Source organism: Aulostomus chinensis, chromosome 19, assembly GCF_037954235.1.
Source record: "Aulostomus chinensis isolate RoL2024-O1b breed Wild chromosome 19, RoL_Achi_v1.0, whole genome shotgun sequence".
NCBI lineage: Eukaryota > Metazoa > Chordata > Actinopteri > Syngnathiformes > Aulostomidae > Aulostomus > Aulostomus chinensis.
The window spans coordinates 11,233,777-11,247,094 of NC_141338.1; the positions used below are offsets into that span (position 1 = coordinate 11,233,777).

At 45.5% G+C, this 13,318-nt stretch overlaps 1 protein-coding gene across 5 annotated transcripts in view; it reads right to left on the reverse strand.

The window, feature by feature from the left end:
* The window catches only part of setd1ba (SET domain containing 1B, histone lysine methyltransferase a), a 17,501-nt gene continuing 4,183 nt past the window's right edge, over positions 1 to 13,318 (reverse strand). For 2 of the 5 annotated variants that reach the window (XM_086186730.1, XM_086186729.1), the window contains exons 3-19: positions 12,089 to 12,240; positions 11,739 to 11,837; positions 11,203 to 11,473; positions 9,906 to 10,027; positions 8,579 to 9,682; positions 6,293 to 7,039; positions 5,990 to 6,163; positions 5,795 to 5,888; positions 5,499 to 5,710; positions 5,344 to 5,416; positions 4,884 to 5,288; positions 3,526 to 4,806; positions 3,121 to 3,287; positions 2,838 to 2,963; positions 2,539 to 2,658; positions 2,192 to 2,329; positions 1 to 2,112 (exon numbers count right to left, since the gene is read on the reverse strand). In XM_086186730.1, the coding sequence (XP_086042856.1) occupies positions 1,939 to 2,112; positions 2,192 to 2,329; positions 2,539 to 2,658; positions 2,838 to 2,963; positions 3,121 to 3,287; positions 3,526 to 4,806; positions 4,884 to 5,288; positions 5,344 to 5,416; positions 5,499 to 5,710; positions 5,795 to 5,888; positions 5,990 to 6,163; positions 6,293 to 7,039; positions 8,579 to 9,682; positions 9,906 to 10,027; positions 11,203 to 11,473; positions 11,739 to 11,837; positions 12,089 to 12,226 (5,445 nt within the window). In that variant the 5' untranslated portion in view covers positions 12,227 to 12,240 and the 3' untranslated portion in view covers positions 1 to 1,938. Of the gene's footprint in view, positions 2,113 to 2,191; positions 2,330 to 2,538; positions 2,659 to 2,837; positions 2,964 to 3,120; positions 3,288 to 3,525; positions 4,807 to 4,883; positions 5,289 to 5,343; positions 5,417 to 5,498; positions 5,711 to 5,794; positions 5,889 to 5,989; positions 6,164 to 6,292; positions 7,040 to 8,578; positions 9,683 to 9,905; positions 10,028 to 11,202; positions 11,474 to 11,738; positions 11,838 to 12,088; positions 12,241 to 12,464; positions 13,026 to 13,318 lie in introns of those variants that run through there. The other 3 variants (XM_086186731.1, XM_086186727.1, XM_086186728.1) reach the window with 3 other exon arrangements.

A 13,318-nucleotide genomic window follows, 5' to 3' on the forward strand; every position in this document is an offset into this window, starting at 1 on the left:
ATGCAAAATTGCTTTATTTCCATTTTTTCCTACATTTGTTGTGTAATAAATAGACACGAGGAAGAGGCTGATCTCTCAGTCCTCCTCTCATGCCGATTCTGCACCTTTTTTGTTTTATTCTCCACACCGCAAAAACAATTTTTTCATAGAATTTACAACGGAAAATAAAAAAAAACAACAAAGCTTGACACAAGCCGAATTTCCTGCTACAAGCTCTTCGCTCACCTCATATGTTACATAGCTCTCTGAGCTGTGATCATGTAGCAAATCCCCAGGAACAAAAATATATATATTTATATAGTATTCACAGTTACAGTATTTACACATTTTTAGGATTACAAAGCAAACAGGCAAGAAAATGAAGACGTTTCTACAAGAAACAATCTTTCAAAAGGGAGGTGGAGACTTCCTGTACACAGTGGACCTTTTTCTTTAAATAAACAGCCTTAAGCCCTCAGATTCCTTTTACAGATCCCTGAAATATTTTAAATACTCAGTCTTTTGTTAAAAAAAGAGAAGATGCATCTTAAAAGTGTTACCCCTGTGAAGATAAAAAAAAAAGCTTTAGATCTAGATTCTGTACAAGTAATCACATACAATATAAACATCACTGGTGGAAAAAAAAACCTCCCTAATCAATCCGAGTGAAAAGCAACAACTACCTTGGTCTTGAGGAAGAGGGGGCGAGGGGAAGTGCATGCCACAAGTGCATTCACATATATTTTTACCTTAATGAAAGATCAACCATCGACTCGTTGGAACACTTCTGTCCCGCAGGAAACATTTAACACTGGTAGAATAATAAGTGTTGCAGCGTACTTCACTGAGCTCACAGACAGGAGACGATGGAGCATCATTAAACACCCGCGGGGGGAAAAAACAAGCAGCGACTCTTTTGCACATGCATGTTGACATGGCTGCGGGTGACCGATCTGCTCCGGTTTACACTGGTATGGCACTTAAGAAGAGCAAAACATGATCTCTGCTGAAGCTGAAGGATTTTTCCAGATGCTGCTTAGTGGATGTAGACAGGAAATGATTCCATTTTTAAGATTTTTTTTGTTTGTTTGTTTGTTTTTCAGTGATTTTTCTTGCTCTGCGTGATTGGTTGGTCTTCTACGCTGCGGCCTGCAGGGGGCAGCATACTCACATTCACAAAGATATGATAAATACTCACTCAAGAGGCCTGACAGGAACATTCACACATAATAATAGTGTTGTCTTAAGGAACAAACGAGAGGAGAGTTAGCTAAACCAAACAGGAACACTGGAATACAGTTAATACAACTTTTTCACGCCATCTTTTGCATAAACTAACAGGAAGCAGCATCAACCATTACTGGCGGGTGTCATTTCCAAATATTCCAGATTTTGTGGCAGGATTTAACCATTTCTTTTCCAGGAGAACTGATTTTAGAGGAGGTAGGAGCCAGACAGCATAGGTCTGCGGAAGCCGTCCTCCTGTCTGGGGAAAGGTGCCGTTGCCTCATCTTCTCTCACAGAGGCGTTTTCCTGGTGAGCTTGTGCGTCTCCACAGTGAGCAGCTGAGTCCGTCTTGTTTTTTTTGTACCAAATGTGGTGCAGCTAAAGCTAATGAGACGAATGGGAGAGAAAACTGTACAAACCAACCTGACGTGGCGGACGGGCGCCGCGCAGGAATACTGTGTGAGGCGAAGAGAGGAAATGCTGCACCGGCAAGTTGACTGTTTTGTAAATTCTGGGTCACTGACAGACATAAAATAATGTTTGTTTTTTTTCCATTTGAAGAGCACCATAAATCGTAAACAATCTACAGTTCAGTATGAGAAGAGTGCATTGAAGACAGCCGGAAGTCCAGGCGACTGGCAGGTTCGTGTCCAATAAACCCACCATCAGTTCCTCCATGTTCGCTGCAGGATTCTGGACAAGGGTTCTTCTGACCTTGACTGGACGCCACCACTAATTCAGCGTTCCCCTACAGTTCTCCGCTCCACACAAACAGGGGATCTTCTCGTCCTCGATGGGGAACTTGTAGTCGTACGTGATCTCCTCATTGATGTTGATTGGCTGTCTGGAGTAGATCACGATCTTCTTTTGAGACTCAACTGTGATGACCTTTGCATAACAGTTCGGCTGAAAGAAAGCGAACAGAGTTAGTAAATGCTTTCAGGATGTTTGGAAGCCTTGACTTGTTCTGCCTCTGTTGTCTTACATTGCAACTGTGATTGATGAAACGGGCAAAGTTGCCACACTTGGTTGCATCTATGATGGTGTCGTGATCAACGCGGAACATGTAGCTGCTACCGATACCCTCCTCTTCATAGCGCTTCTCCCGCATGTCCGCAATCACCTGTAAGAGGAGAAGAGTCAGCCTCTTGGACATCTGACAGATTTGAGAGTTTTAAACCAACCAACCATTTATTCTTTTCTTTAAAAAAAAAAAAAAAAAAAATGTGGTTGTGTTTTTTTTGTTAAAGGAAGGAGAGGACATAACCCTATCATCCTCTTTTTTTTCTGAAGTTCTTCTTCAGGTAACTGTTTTAGTCACGGGTCTCTCACCTGTCTGATGTTCTGTCCCACGTACTCGATGACCATTTCATCAGCAGCAATGGGCTCCATAGCAAACAGACCCCAGTCGTGGATGTGCGACTTACAGAATCTGATCTTCTTCTTACGGAACTGAAAAAAAAAAAAGAGAGAAAAGTGTAACTTCACAACATCGTAGAAAAATCAATTGAACTTGCTGGGACACAACCTTGGAATTGGTACATTTTTTTGTGTCTGTCATCGATTGCTGTTCTCTGATATAAAACGGACTATCTGCCAGTTGGAGCAAAGTTCTGTTTGATTTTGTTCACCTTCAGCTGGTTGAACTTCAACAGGTCGCTGTCACATGCGAATGAGGACAGCAAACGCCGCTGCTCCGACCGTCGCTCCGAGCCAGCTCTGGTAGATGCGTGGACCTGTGCAGGAATACTCATTCCCTGGACAGAGAAGATGGAATTAGCAGATTTGCTGTTATAGATTTATTTTTGGGAATTCAACCACTGAAAATTGATTATTTCTTTGACATCTTTATATTTGTAGAAGTTCACACGAGCCTCTGAATTCAAGCATTCAAGTTTGTGGTCTTTAGCCCACCTGTGTGTCGACCGGGGGCTCCTCGGACTGTACCCGAGTGCTCTGAAGATACTTGATCTTGTCCTTCTTGTCGATCTTGTAGTACCCCTCACTCCTAGCACAGCCGGTCATATGATCCCTCATGCCGTCGTCTCTCCTCTTCTTCTTCACTCCAGGGATGTTGGTAGGTGCAGGGAAGTCAAGGAAACTTACCCATGTTTTAGGAACAGCTAGGATGCTAAACAGTTCCTCAACTCAGCCACCAGAGGGGGCTGCTATTTGATATTTACAGTACAGAACAGGTCTATTAACAAAAAAAACAAACAAACACATCATGTTGTATGGCGTGTTCAACTGTACTGACCTAAAATGACTTGGTTGTGGACACACAAGAGGAGCACACAGAAGCTAAGCAGTAAAGGATATGAGGATGGTTGACCCAGAGCGTGTCGTTGAGCCAGTCATTGCCGTTATCCTGCTGAAGCATCTTGTCATACGTTGTCTGCAGAAGTCGAATGTCCTCCTCATCTATGCCCTCGTTCCAGATATCATACAAGATGGTCATCTCCTCAAACTCGGATCGAGTGTTGAAGTAGGGTCGGGGAGGCGTGGTGACGGGTGTCAGGGTATCGAGCAACAGCTCCCCCCAGCCCCGTCGCGCCCTCCGTGCAGGTTTCACAGCTACAGGTGCCTCTTTTTCATAGGACAGGATGCGATCATCAACAGGCAGGACTGTCTGAGGCTCTTCTCTCCCAAAGTCCAAGCCTGGGTGATCAGGAGATTTGGCAGACACTAAGTGCATGGACAGATCCCCCACATGTACATGGTCAGGCATAAGGGCGGTCTCAGATGAGAGCTCCAAAGACTCATCAGCTTCTGAGACCACTGGGGTCTTTTTGCCTTTGGGTCGTCCAGGTTTCCTCTTTGATGGAATAGTGTCCTCTGAGCTGTCCCCTGTGAAGCTGCAAGGAAGATCCTCAGATAGGCTGGCTGAACGCTCCGTGTCTGCTGACATGGCCTGGTTAGGCAAGGTGTTGATGGGCGGCTCCTTAAAAAGTGGTCTATCGTCCAGGCTCTCGGAGGATATTTTCCTATTGAGAGGCAGCGCTGTGGGGTCAGGGAAGACAGGCGTGAATGTTAAGTCTCTACCTGGAGTGCGAGGGACTCCAGCACTAAGGACAGGAGACTGTGCAGGGTAAGAAAACGGACTACCAGGAATGTGAGGGGAGCTAAGCAACAGGCTGCTGCCCGTCAGCGGGGCATCACTACCAGGTGTGATAGGCACTGTGTCCGTGCTCTGGGACTTGCCAAGACTGCGGGCCCGCTCCATCAGGTCTCTGCCTGGAGTACGGGGGATATCCTCGTCTGTGGGGAGTCGGGCCCGCTGAGGAAGATCAGGTAGAGGACCGGGGGGTGGGTGGAGGAGGGAACGACCTTCTATTGCCGGGTGAGGCGGGAGAGGGAGGTGCATTAAAGATGCAGAGGAGGTTCTGGGGACAGGTGTGTTTGAGCCTAAGAGGGATGGGGTTAGTCGACCGGGAGTCAAGGCTACTTCCTCAGGCTCTGCTTTACCTTTGGTCTTTGTCTCCTGGTCACTGTCAGGCAGGGCGCCTGTTGGAGTGGGTGGCCGAAGGTTCGCCATGTGCTCCTGAGGTTCAGACTTCACTACAGGAATGTTGCCATCGACACTGATGTCTCGCTCTTTGACTGAAAAATATATTTTCATCATTTTAATTCTCTTCATGATTCAGCTGAAATATACAGAATTAGGCAGAGATGCTCACCTGGGATGCTTCTCGGCGATGGCGGCTTCAAGTCTTCTGATGCCTCTTCCTCAGGACTAGGAGGTCTGAATTTGGGCTTGCTGCTTAGCTCCTCCCTGCTCCTGAGTTCCTCAGAGACTAGGCCACAAGGAGGACTTGATGACTTGATTTCTTCCTCACCTTCCTCTTCATCAGACGACGACGAAGCGGAGGATGACGAGGATGTGGAGCTCTTAGCCACTTTGCCTTCATCCTCCATATCATCTACTTCCACCTCATCATCTTCCTCCTCCTCATCATCTTCTTCCTCTTCCGAGCTTAACTCATACTCAGAGGATGATGAGCTCTCTGAGGAGGAGTCAGAGCTGGCCTTGGAGGACGCAGAACTCACACCTTCTGCAAGAGATCGGCCAAAGAAAAGACAAACTACAGGAAACAGACTTAAAAGGGTCAGACTATTGCTAACAGTTATTTGAACTACCTTCATCAGAGGAATCTGAGGAATCACTTTCACTGGATGAGCCTCCCTCATCATCGCCCTCCTCATCATCACTCTAAGAGAAAATCAAACCAATATCGAATAAATACTGTGACAAGCGTTTAGAGGGGAGTGTAGTCATATACGAGCGAGCTTACTTTGACCGACGACAGTCTGTCTGTAGCCTCAGTTTCATCAGGTTCCTCCTCCCTGTCGCATGATGACTCCTCCTCCTTCCCTGATGTATCTACCTCCTCCTCTCCCTCACTGTCCAGTTCAAGTGGACGCGAGTGTCTTCGCTTCAATGATGTACCATCAATGTCCATTTTGGAGTCTTCTGAGGGGAGCTCAGCTGGGTCTCGATCCCGTTCTGACAGAAATGAACCACGCAATTAGTAGCGATAGGCAAACACCTGAAAAAAATGTGTGGATTACATCTGAGGGAAAGTGTTACCTTCATCCTCCAGCTCGTCATCAACCGGAGTAGAGGGTCGGGCTCGTTTGTTCTCCCCGGCAGCTGCAGCCTCTGGTGGGTCCTTCCTTTTTACCTAAGCATTATGGGAAATCATTTAACACCAACAGGCAGTCAACATGGCCAAGAATATTCAAGACTCCTTACACAAGTGTGTGTAAAAACATAAAGGCTTACCTTGAAGGAGGGCAATCGGATGGCTCCCCTAAGTCCGATTCCCAGGCCCATTCCTTCGTAGCCCAGTCCCTCACCCTTGTTCCAGTTCTCCAGCAGACTCGAAGCTATTGTCTCTTTGGGTTTAGGCCTCTCTTCTTCTTTCCCCTCCCCACCTTTCACTGGAGTCAAAGACGCCTGGGGACAAAAAAACAAAAAAAAAAAGGAATTTTTCCATTCTTGGTCACCATTGTATTGCAGTGAAAAGAAACTCTCTTTCTCTATCTCTCTCTCTCACCATCTTTAAAGGTAAAATAAAAGACGTACCTTTGCTGAGCGTTCCTTCTTATCCCACCAGTCATCAAAAGCTCTGAAAGCTACCACCTCCACCATTTTCCGATTGAGGTCCCTCTTCATGATGGCCTTTAGTTCTTTGACAATCACCTGCAACACACCGTCAACGGTGGCCTTGTGGGGGTCCTCCTTTTTACCTTCGTATCCAGGAGGAGGAACAGTAGGGTTGAACTCTGGCATACTGGGATGTTGCCACTGTTGTCCGGGCACCCCTGCACCGCTTGCAGGTGTAGCACCCATAGACAGATGTGTGTAAGGTCCTGCAAATGGCCCAGAAGCACCACTATCTACAAAATGTGGATAAGGATATGGCCCTCTTGTCTGAGCGATGCGGCTCAGCATTTGCTGCTGCATTTGGAACGACATGGGAACCGTGCTCCACTGTTCCCACCGCAAACAGTTCATTAGATCCATTTGCAACAGAGGCATCATGCCAGGGTAGTGACCCATGTGGAGCAAGTGTGGAGGTACTCCAGGATGACCAGCAAGGTGGGCAGGATGTCCTGGGACGGCAGAGTGAGGAGCTAGGTGGTGATGTGGGATGGGGAAGCCAGCTTGGTGTGATAGATGGGGGAAGCCGGGAGGAGGGATGGCGATTGTCTGCATCGGAGACACTGCAGAGTTGACAACAATGCCTTTGCCACATTCTCCACCGGTGATTGGAGTCCCGGGCATCTCATCATCAGAGATTTCCATGTCTTCTCCAGACGACGGAGGACTCTGCGCGAAAAGAGACAACCTGTCACAACTGTGACTTTACAGTGATACACATTTTTTCCAACTCTGACAAAGTGGGGTGGGATGTAGTTTAAATATTTTCAGTACAGGTGTCTTTACACTGTGTTCCAAATTATTATGCAAATTATATTTTTCTCTGATTTTCCTAAATAGCCAATGCAAATGACAGTCAGTATAATTGGCACAACAAACAACTTAGTATACATCATCTTCATAAAGATATTAGAATCTCCTGATGACATTAGGAAACAAATAATGAATTAATGCTGGGTTTTTTCAATATTTGCACTGATACAATGGCTGAGTATAAGCTGTGAAATCCAAGCAAGATTTTGTTTATTTTGTGTTAATAATTCTATAGACCAATTGGAAAAATAAATCAGTTAATTTACTAAAAATCATTTAAAGAGAGAAGTTCTTAAATGTTGTCTTATGTGACACTTTTTTTTAAATCTTGAAGTATTTTATTTATTAAAAATAAAAAAGGAGTTCCAGACCCACTTGTTCATGTTTCAAAATAAGAGCAGCAAATAGTTTCAGCACTGATTTGAGTTCAAAGTTTAGTATACACACTGGCAATCAAACACAATTGACCCACATCTTTGGTCATCATGTTTCCAAGCAGAGCTGTTTGCACAGGCATCAAACTATTCTAAAAACCAAAGCAGACGCATCAAATATCCGCTTGAGTTATAGTCTCTGTTTATTATCCTGTCAAAATTTCTGCAGAAATGAAACTAAGTGAAAGCAGCATGAGAATGGCGTTGTATCCCAAAAAATCCTTTTGCAGTGTTTGCCTTGTAACAAGTGAAATGTGAGACACGGAACGTTGCAACCGCCAGTCTTGACTGTCACGGCTCAAAAGAACCAGGAAGTGCAGAGCTGAATGGGGCCAACAGCCAAACTGTGTTTTCCTCACTTAGACCATGTGCGCCAAGAGTAAGAAAGAGGAAACAAGAGTATTCAATTCCTTAACAGCTCAACGACTCTTACTGCCGTTCAAAAAGAACAAAGTAGAGAAACATTGCAGCCCAGATGGCGTTACACTGACTTCAATGATAAACTTCACGTGTGAAAGTTTGTGAGGCTTAAAACTTTATATTCAGGGCTCACTTCAACTATTTAATTTCAGCTGACAACATATAAGTTAAGATAAACATTTATTCGCCCCTCAGTGGGGAAATTGCCATATATTTCACACACTTATTCAGACACCGTTGTACAGTTTGCTGCAGCACCAGAATTTCCTTTATAAGACGGAAAAAGAACAAAACAAAAGGTAAAGTTTAGCACTACCTCTACCTCTACTGAAACTAGAGCTCACTTCCTGTTCTTTGTCTAACTGTCATTCATGGCTGTGCGTAAACATTAGAAACATGCTTCCATTAACTGACAAGCATCATCGATACAGTCCAAGTTCACAGCCTGTGGACTTTTAACAGACTGTACACAAAAAATACACACATCAATATCGCAATAGGTAGTTGTTTTCCAAAATATGGAAAAAGAAATCAGTCTTACCTTATCCATTTTATCAGTGGGAGTGTGGCCTCGAAAGTGTCCATCTTTAAGGTCACTGTTGTTCATCTTCTCAAGGACAGGAGAGCTGATTCTCTTGATCAGGGAGGCAGTTCCAGGAATCGGTTCTTCATCCTCAGAGTCCGGTAGTGGAGTCGGACTTATATCCTCCAAGCCTGTGCTACAGGGACGGGAATTCTGCTGGCCACTTAGAGAGCCACACGTGAAGGGAGGAATAGGGGAAAGCTGCGAGGACGAGGAGGAAATCGGACTTCCCTCCATTCGCACCTCAGTGTCTGAGTCTCGCTCTGCCAGAAATGGCAACAGTTTTGTCCTTTTCTCCTTGAGGAGCATCTCAATGCGGGAGTCCAGGCTATTGCGCTCTGGATCCAGCGTGGGGGAGCCAGGTGAAGGGCAGTGTTCTGGTGTTTGAGGAGGGGGAGTAGTTGGATGGGGTACAGGTTCCGGTGGGGGCTCAGGAATCGGAGGAGTTTCTGGTCTATCCTTAGCAGTCACAAAATCAGTAGCAGCTGCCAGAGGTGGCTGCGGTGGTCGGAGGTACTCACCCTCCCTTTGGATTGGGTGGTGGAAAGTTGGCTCTGAGGGGGGAAAAGCGGGAGGCAAAGGAGCCTGGTATGGTGAGAAAGCCGACTTGAAGTTCGGTGTAGCAGGAGGGGGTGCTGTGTAGGTGAAGGAGGGAGTGGAGGGTGGGGGTTCAGGCGGGGTGAGTTGGTGCTGTTTGAAGGAAGCCTGCTCTGACGTTGTACTGCGATACATGTTGCTGCGGTACTGAGGCCTCTCTGGTCTGCGATTGTACGCATCCTGGAACTTGCTCTCATGTCTCCGGGATTTATAACTTCCAGAACTCTCAGGTCGGCTGGACTGGTATGCAGGTGTGGACTGCCGACTGGAGAAATTGGAGTCTTGAGAGAAGGGCGTACCTGGCTGACGTGGGGTATGAGGGGTTCCTTGAGACTGGGGCGTGTCCTGCCTTAGGCTGGAGTAGCCCGTCTCCAGGGACAGCGGCGTGGTGGAGCTGCTGGGTGGCACTGATCCTCCCACAGCAGATACACTGCTCTCTGGAAACCTGCGGATGGGCTCGCAGGCCTTGGAGGAGAAAAACAGGATCAGGAATTATGAACATTGACAAGACTTTCAGACTGACGAAGTCTCTTCCATAATCACTGAAAAGAAGCAATACACTTGACATTTTGCTGGAAATGCTTGAAGGTGGCAGCTGAATGCAGTTACATTTCACAGTATGAACCTGTGAGGATCATTTTTAAACAAGGAAACTTTTTTCTTTTGCAGGCTGTGAGTGGAGTTTTACCAGTAAGGCTTCTGCCAGGGTACGAGGAGAAACGTCTCTGGCCTCCTCTCCACCGACAGGCAAAGTCCGTGGTGTGTAGCTGCCATTCATGAGGAGCTGGAAGTACCTGAGGCGATTCTCGCCTGAGGAATCAAACATGAATGGCTCTGATGAAGCGTTTGTAAAGCAATGGTAGCAGAACTAAGAGTGGCACTTATTTAGTTTCCTTTCTTAATAAATGTCTCCAAATACGGCTGCGTAATTACTTGAAAATGAATCAAAATCAAAATATGACCTCCTAAAATGTCAAAATCATAAACTGGAGTGGGAAAAGTATTTGCTGCAGAGATGTCCTCCATTAACATTATTTTCTACAGACTACAGACTTTTATTAGGAAGAGCTCTCAACTAAAAACGCACCACAACCGTTTTAATGTCACCTACCATGAAAAAGGAAAATAATGAAATAAAAAATGAAATTCCTACAAATAGTGCAGGTCATACGAAAATCACAGAATCAGCCAAAAAGAATCACCGTTGCTGATTCTTCCAAAATGGCACTGGCCTATGCCAAAATAACAAGAGCCATACTAGTCAACTATTGCTGAAATATTAATAAGCAAGTTAACATCATTAGTATAGACATGGTCACTAAAACTTTATTTGTGGTTCATTGATGTGCATGTTAACATGCCAAAATTATCTGACAAAAATAAGCTAAACTTTTAAGAAAGACAACCATTACGAAAAAGGATTAATAAAATGTGTGCATTTACTGATGATAATAATAGGACTTGAGCTATCAGTAAACAGTGCATATTTAATAAAAATACCACAAATTATTTTGATTTAATGAACATAGACTGCTAGTCAGTAAAATTAGCTAGGTTGAGAAGAATCAATGTCGCTGTTTTGCATCAGTAAAGAAAAAAACCCACAGTTGGGACAGTAAAGTCTTAATTGCAGAGCGTAATTTCAGTGATTAATAATTTCTAATTGAATGACTCACAGGTACAAGCTGGGGTGGGGGGGACCTGGACAGGTTGTTTTCTGTTTGTTTAGAGCTGAAATTAGGCACCCAGGGAGTACACAGCACCCCCAGCTCTGGGCTTGTGGGAGCAAGCTTACATTCAATGAAATTCAATTATCCCACGTTACCAGGCAACGCACGTAAATTTAAACACGTGACTGCTGTCCTCCCCAATAATGCAAAACAAGGCATCATTTCTCCTTGACTGTTTTCGCCCATGCATCAGATAAGGAGTCTGCATTAATGTGGGTTACGCTGATTTAGCTGAATGACTGAATCACTGTTTACCTTTCGGGTCCAGCTCCACGTGGATGATGTTTCCCATAACAGACGTGTTGTGGAGCGACTGAACGGCCACCTTGGCAGCTTTCACGCTCTCAAAAACAACTTTAGCAATCCCCAAGTGCTTCTTGTTCTTCGGATTGTAAAGGATCTCGACTTCTTCGATTTCTCCATATTTCTTGCACATATCGGTCAGAAATCCTTCCCTGATGTTGTCGTTCAGCCTGGCGAACGTCACCTCCTTAGGAGGGACCGGGCCGATGTAACACTCGTCGATCTGGAAGAAGAATACAAGGGGTTAATGTTTCAAGGGCTTGCGGCTTAATGTTGCACCACGTGGGGTCAGTTTTGAACAATCGTGCAAGAGTAGTTAAAGAAAATTTAAATAAAAGCATGCATCACTGTATTGGACATTATTTTAGAAGCCCATCTGGCACTCCAAATCCAGAAGATGATGGAGGGGGGTGTGTCTGGAAGTTTTGACAGGCCCCCCTTTTCCCACAAGGAAAATGCTGGCAAGCGCCTCCTGTCAGAGTTAATACCTTAAATTTGGGCACCGGTAAGTCCGTCTCTTTATACTTGGTCCAGAGACGGCCGATCCTCGGGTCTCGGACGATGTCCACCGGTGATAACCCGGAGTCCTGCAGAGGAGGAGGAGGAGGGAGACAATGTTGTTATCCTTCCCATTCACAACTTCACTTGGCGAGAACTTGTTGCAAAGTAGGTCTGAGCACGTCGGGTGAGATCGGGACACCCTCGTTCAAGATCCAGGATCATGTCAGTGGACAAATGACCCAGGGGAGCACAGCCACAGCGTAGCCTATCATGGAAGTCGGCTACTCGGTTACTATTGTGGTCGTCTGGCCGCGTCAGAGGCGGTTCATGCACTTACAGGCACGTTGAAAGTCTGCCCATCGTAGCGATACAGTTTGTGCTGTCCCTTCTTCAGCGCCGGGTCGATGATCAACTTGTAACTTCTCCAGTGGTGACTCCGCTTCTCCGCCGAGCCGCAGACGGGATGACTGTCCATGCCGTTCGCCAAACCTGAAACGACAGGCAAGCGACCAAGAGAGAGGAGCTAACGTGAGGCAACGATACTAAACACGGTCCCGTTACCAGCCCCCAACACTTTAAAAAGAGCCAAACGCCACAGATGCATGACTTTGGTGGTAGGGTAACCCAACCTAGAACGAAAACGGGATCTAGCGTATATCCCGAAAACAGGCATTAAGAGAGCTGGAGAAAGAGGGAAAAAAGAGCAAGCTTACTTGAACTCTGCTTTCTGCCATGGTCTTCGTTCAATTTGTTTCTCTCCCCCGGCTTGGACATGGTTCATCCGATCGAGAGATTTTGCTTAAATCGGTGAAAAATACGAAATCACTTCCCTTTCGCCGCTTACATTACATGATTTAGCTTGAAGAATACTGCCTCCTTTTTCAGCGAGAGCCAACACATATTGTGTGCCTGCTCTGTAGCTTCTGTCTCTCCCACAATACACCGCTAGGTTTGCCCACGTCCGATGCTAACAGCACTTTCGTCACAAACTTGTTTCTTTCTCCGCTGGTCATTTACTAACGACACAACCTTCGGTAAAAAGTAACGCTTTTCAACGTAAAGAAAGTGAGTTTTTATGGGCAGTTTAGAGAAGGTTTTGTGAGGGATTTGTGTTGCTAACGCCGCTAGATATGCTGTGTCGAATCTGCCGATTGCATTGACACAAGTGGCAAAAATACACACGGGGGTAACATCCTCTTAACTGCCACTAACGAAAATAATTTGGCAGTTTCAACCTATGTTTTGTTTACATGCTCAAACATTTTGAGGCATATTTAAAAGAAAATTTGCGGAGTTCGGGTATATGACAGGTCTGACTCTTACGATACGCAGCTGAGCCAATATTTATAAGCGTTTTTAAAGTGGTTAGACCGACCTCTCAGACAAACTAGTGCCAAATCGTTGTGTGAGTCCTTGTTTTTCTGAACGATTTCACAACTCAGTAAATAAAATAATTGTAAAACCATATGTTCTCCGATTTTTCCCCAAGTAAATATTGCAGGGCAAAGTGGGTTTTGTTTGACATTGCTTAGTGTTTTGCAGTGGTCGGGCAATTGGCTGGTTAACA